The 6,344-nt window shown below is 45.1% G+C and overlaps 1 protein-coding gene across 2 annotated transcripts in view; it reads right to left on the reverse strand.

Moving 5' to 3' along the window:
• Nucleotides 1–908: 908 nt before the first annotated feature.
• LOC135824391 (integrator complex subunit 2-like) overlaps nt 909–6,344 on the reverse strand; it is a 36,791-nt gene continuing 31,355 nt past the window's right edge. For both annotated transcript variants that reach the window (XM_065337134.1, XM_065337127.1), the window contains exon 20: nt 909–1,710. In XM_065337134.1, coding sequence (XP_065193206.1) covers nt 1,315–1,710 — 396 coding nt within the window. In that variant the 3' untranslated portion in view covers nt 909–1,314. The remainder of the gene's footprint in view (nt 1,711–6,344) is intronic.

Raw genomic sequence — 6,344 nt, forward strand, 5'->3', positions numbered from 1 at the left:
GCAGATAAGCGCCGAATATTTCACGCCATATATTCAGCACCAATTACGTCAGCGCGACCTTTCTCAGCACCATGTTTCTCAGCGCCATTTGTATATGTATGTATGAATATCGCCTGTAATGACTACAAGTTTTGACTTCGCGCTTTATTGCATCACGCTGCTGTACTTTATCGCGCTGAACTGCACCGGGCTGTACTTTATCGCGCTGTACTTCTTCGAGCTGTAAATTACCGCGCCTTACTTTTTCGTGCTGAGTTGCTGGCGCGTACTTTACCGCACTGATAGTCCTGGCGCTGAAGAAACTGGCGCTGCGAAATCATGCGCTGAGGGTGCTGGCGCTGAAAGGGTGGCGCTGAAGTGGCAACTGACCGTAATAATACCCCATCCACCTTGCCCTGGCCTGGCCTGCACGTAGGAAATCTAATTTCTAGCACACCATGCACTCACACACCATGCACTCACACACCATGCACTCACACACCATGCACTCACACACCATGCACTCACTCACACACCATGCACTCACTCACACACCATGCACTCACTCACACACCATGCACTCACTCACACACCATGCACTCACTCACACACCATGCACTCACTCACACACCATGCACTCACTCACACACCATGCACTCACTCACACACCATGCACTCACTCACACACCATGCACTCACTCACACACCATGCACTCACTCACACACCATGCACTCACTCACACACCATGCACTCACTCACACACCATGCACTCACTCACACACCATGCACTCACACACCCACCTCACACACCATGCACTCACACACCATGCACTCACACACCATGCACTCACACACCCACCTCACACACCATGCACTCACACACCCACCTCACACACCATGCACTCACACACCCACCTCACACACAGGATTGAACCGGAGTATTCACTTAACAAAAAAATGAGAATGGTTTTATCACTGGAAAATATACATTGTATGGACCTTTAGTAAACAGACAAGCATGCACACACACACACGCGCACAACCAGAGCCAGCAATACAATGTAGCGAATAATATTTTGAGGTACTAACAAGAGTACAGGAGCTTACTCTTGGTACTAGTACTAAAGTTACTGAATAGACAACCAGGGAGAGAGCGAGGGAGAGAAAATGCTCTGTGTATTTCATGGGACTTCATGACGAACGATTCATGTTTTTATCAGTGTGTGAGTGTTTCGTGTGTCTTCATGGTGTTGATTGATAATTCGGGTACAGAGCTAGCTAGAATCTATGTTTCGTATGCTGTTGGAACGGTCTGGTGATTCCTAATACATAATCTATACTGCATTGAACACAGTCTGGAGGGCTTGCAACAGCTGCTGCTGCTGTACCCCTGTCTGTGCAAGACTAGAGACTTCCGTCATGGTGTCTGTTTTCCACACTGGACTAACCGGCGGAGTGAGGAGTGCGGATGTGGAGATTCTCGGTAGTGTGGTGTTGAGAATGCGGCCGAGTCGCCCGACAAGCGGCACTGCATCGTCCAGCAGCGCAGGCAGAACTCGACATGCCCGTGTCAGCGAGGGCAACACGGGCAGGAACACGCTGGAGTACTCGTCCAGTGAACGCGTTGAGATAATGCCAGAGAGATGTGACATAGCACTGCGCGCCACCGACAGGGTACGCGGTAGCGGGTAATGTGAGCACAGGTGGAAACATAGCTGAAGTGCAAATATCTACAAGACAAGAGACAAACAACATTCACAGCACACATTTCCTAGGACAACTGTGTACAGTCCATTCACAAAAAGATGGGCTCTGGCTCTGGCGAGCTCCCGTATTAGGCGATTTTTCAAGATTTTATCGTACACAGTGCAGTGCTGTGAAATTTGAAATTTGAAAAGGATCCAAAAAGGGTACCTGAACTGGGGTTCGAACCGTACAATGCACTGTTGCAGGCAGGGTCAAACGGCCTGGATTTTGATGGGTTTTCCCAATTAAGGTGGCTCACACCCTCTGCGCGCGCATCGTTTGAAAAGTGTAGATTTTCAGTAAATTTTTCGGTAGCGATGATTTTTGTGCGATCAATCGTTGCAGGAAACGTCTTCTCGCTTTTCTGCAATTCTGGCGACCTAGCTAGAACCTGCTGCTAGTGTCCCTCTTCACTCGTTCTTTCTATGAAAGGGGAAGGCAGCACTCGCAGAAGATTTTCCAAGAATGCAATGTCGACTGGTGCTCGTACTATAAGAAGGGAGAAATCAAAGTCCGCTCTTGAATCACGCCTGAGTCTTAGAAAATTATTTCAGAATACGCTTGTGTAGATTTCCTGCCAGTGCCACTGACATCTCGCGACCTTCAAATATAACTTGCTCGATCATCTCCCGCACTGACTGGTAAATTCGTCGGGTAGCTGTGGATGGATCGATTCAGGGAGATCGAAGGTAAATACATCGAAGCACTTCAAACACGTTTCAAGACGCACTTCAAATTTTGTAATTGTGTCTTGAAAATTGTTTACAACAATTCGTACTTCAATACGCTGTTGAATTGTATCCTCTGCTTGGGAGTCTCGACTGTTCTATTGCTGCATGGCTTTCCTCAACACCGTTCACTGTACATGTATCGCGGAACGCAGATTGGATGGCATTGGAGTTGAATTTGATAATTTGTGACTGTGTCATCAACCAAGTGAGGACATCAAATATCAACAGGGACGTTCCGAAAATCACAAACGCTGCGAAATAGGTATGAAATGGTCTTACACACTGGTGGGTATTCCACATTCATTGTGTCATATCTTTAGACTGTTCGAAAGTTTGTCGTGCCGTGCAACTTTCACAGACTAATCCGATAATTGGCATGTGGCCCTATCGGCACACACTCATGCGTATGCCGCTGAGTCTATCTATGTGTGCACGCACATGTGTGTATACTTACACAATTTTATTACGTATGCAAAATTAGGCAATCTACATGTACATATATAATGTATATAAATGTGTGTGCACTCACTCCTATGACATAGAACGACAGTGCAGGCTATGTAGAGTCGCACGAATGTGTGTTACCCGGGTGTGTATATGCATGCGCACTCGCGCGGGCGTTTTGTGTGCGCGCCTGGCATGGCATAACGCCGTTCAATATGACTAGTGTTCAACCGTGGTAATTTGCCCCACCCCTTCTTTTTTCTATTGGCGTTGGATATGCAACTAATGACATAAACTCGGTTGTTGAAAACGAGTGCCATGCACCACAATGGATTGACAATAATATAATACAAGTAGCGCTGTAAAAGCGCTGGTAATACTCATGTTCCAGCCATGGCAGTTGTGATTAGCTTTCCAAGTCAAGCCTGCTGCAGAAATTATTGCACTCTGACCAGCTGGAGTGGCCCAGGACTGCAGGTTGTGGAGAACAGGAGTGATGCTTGTATATACGCTTGTATTTACATGATGGACTTCGAAGTAACGTTAGGTGTATTACTTGTATGTTCTTCTGCCTGTGCACGTGTACATGTGCTGGTCAGTGTGGAACCGCCATCCATATCAGATCATACAGCTCAGCTGCTATCAGTCTCAACAGCTTATATCTGGCAAATAGGGTTTTAGTGACTCAATTTTGCTTACTGTGTTCAACAGAGTGGCATTGCACACAGCTACTTTATGTAATAGTAGCATCTTGGAAATTTTATATTTTTGGTAGTTAGCTTCAGTAGAAACTTCTCCAGTGTGGCTCTTAGCTTCATTACCATGGAGACTAAGCATTCAAGTAATGCACGAAGAACAGTGGCTAGATGCGAAGTGAAAAGCCATTGCACCGTACCCAATGGAATACGCATTTAGTATAGCAGTATTGCTTGCTATGTTGGCAGCAAACACTGTATAATAATAATTGCATTACCAGTAGAAAGTGCCCAATGTGCATTGCTTCAGCACTGTGTTTTGGACAAAGCAGTCAAAAAATTCCACATCAGTATTGGCTTCATGTTGGAGAAAGTTGTGAAAAACACTAGAGCATACATGTACACTCAATACACATGCTCAGCTACATGTATGGCATTTAGTATGTGGGCGACTTCAAAGTTCTATTTTGGTAGTTAGCTTCGGTAGAAACTGTCTAAACTTGATCCAAAGCTCTACTACTATGTTCTGAAGATGTTGCAATCAAGTAATGTAAGACACGTATCTGCCGCATTGGAGCTAGTTGTGAAAACCTTTAGACCATACACACAATGCACATGCTCAGCTATGGCATTTAGTATGTGGGCGACTTCAAAGTTCTATTTCGGTAGTTAGCTTCGGTGGAAACTGCTAAAACTTGATCCAAAGCTCTACTACTATGTTCTGAAGATGTTGCAATCAATTATTGCAAGATACGTATCTGTCATATGGTGGAGTCAGGGGTTCAAAGGCGTTGGACAATGTCCCAGTGCAATGTGCTGATTCTTGAAAATATGGCATCACTTGACACTTCAAAGTTTTATTTCAAGAGTTACCTTCGGTAGAACCTGCTCAAACTTGCTACACAGTACCATTATTAGGTTATGATAGCATAACCATCGAATACAGGGCTAGTCCAGTGTCAAATACTTGTGGGCGGGGCTAATATGTGGGACGTGTGCGCTGAAATGGGATGATTCCGAAAAGAGAAAAAGGTCACCTTCTAGCAGAATTCTACCCACTTCTAAAGCTTATGCTGGTATTTAGCAAGTATACTACTGTCCTGATGTTGGACATCAAGAAAAATGGGGTAACTACGAGTGCTACGGCCAAAAAAGTGGTTTTCCGGTGTTTTTTGGCCTAAATTGGCAATTGTGAGTATGCTATGTTTGGCCCCTCCCCCGAGTGAAACCGGCCGGTAGAACTTGATAAAATTTTGTCTCCGTACACTAGATATCCTACGGAACAAAGTACAATCGTTTGTAGCCACGTTTCAAACAAAAAAATTTTGGACCCGAGGGGTAGGAGCCACCTTAAGTGCTCTTGGGGCAAAACCTGGCCGAAATCCTATTCCTGCTATGGCTTGCTTTTTGGAGAAATAGACTTCAGAAACATAATTGGAAGGGGATTGCAGAAAAAAAATCTAAAAAAACTCAACGTTTGACCCATTTATGGCCAAAAGCTAGAAGTCCATCTTTTTTCTGAATGGACTGTAGTCCACATTAATCAGTCTTCCCGCTACTAGGCCATGTCAAATATATTGACTGTTTACTGTCAGATTTTCACGAGAAATCAGGGATTTTAGTTTTTTAGTTTTATTTTGCATGTATGGCTGTATGGTACGTGTTCACAACCCCTAGACTTCTAGACGTAGGTGACTTGCCACTTCAGCGCTATCGTTTCAGCGCGATACATTTTAGCGCCAGCAACTCAGCGCGAAAAAGCAAGGCGCGGTAATTTACAGCGCGATCAAGTACAGTGCGAAGTCCATACGTGTACAGACATAGTCATTACAGGTGATGTTCATACATACATTGTATGTATTGTTAAATGGCGCTTAGATCTGTGGCGCTGAGAAAGGTCGCGCTGACGTATTTGGCGCCGAGATATTCGGCGCTTATCTGCTGGCGCTGAACTATACGGCGCTGGAATATGTGGCGCTGTCAATTCAGCGCTTAGGTTCATGGCGCTGAAACGGTCGCACTCACCTGGTTGGCGCTGAACTCGAGGGCGCTGAGCTCGAGGGCGCTGAAATGGCATGGAATCTAGACGTAGACATGCCTTCTTCTTCACTTTTCTTTTTTTTGAAGCCATTTTGCGCAGAGTGAGATAAATTCATGTAATGCAAATTAGTCGTCAGCCACGAATAACATCTTGCAAGATAATTTTGAGGATGCGAATTAGGAAAAGTGAAACATAACCAATGTAGGACAAGAAAAAAAATCAGGCAGCTGATAATCTCTTTCACTTTTCAAGCTTATAGCACCTACTTTAGTACATGAATGATGCAATCTGCGGACTTGGCCTATCAAGATCTACAGCCATGCTGATTAGAGGCCGTATAGGTGTAGATCACAGTACATATAGTACAGTTACCGGAACTAAAAATAAAATAATTTGGCCGGAAAGGAGAAACTCGGGGCGGGCGCAGACGATAAACAATCATTTTTTTCTACTTGACCCTACTGTAGAAATGCTGGAAATCACCACGGCCGACGAATCGCATTTCCCCAAGGGGACAGATTTATAAGGACAAGGCAACTGGGGAAGTGATTGTTGCCTGTGCTGCGTTGAATCCGCACCTTTCCCCACGGTGGGAAATGACGAGCCTACCATTTTGCCCACAACTCCCTCCGTCAAATACGGTACTTATAACCAGTGAAATACGGTACTGGTTTTTGCTGGTAAGTAGGGACAAGCAAGTGAGCAAC

Source organism: Sycon ciliatum, chromosome 1 (assembly GCF_964019385.1).
Source record: "Sycon ciliatum chromosome 1, ocSycCili1.1, whole genome shotgun sequence".
NCBI classification, from domain to species: domain Eukaryota; kingdom Metazoa; phylum Porifera; class Calcarea; order Leucosolenida; family Sycettidae; genus Sycon; species Sycon ciliatum.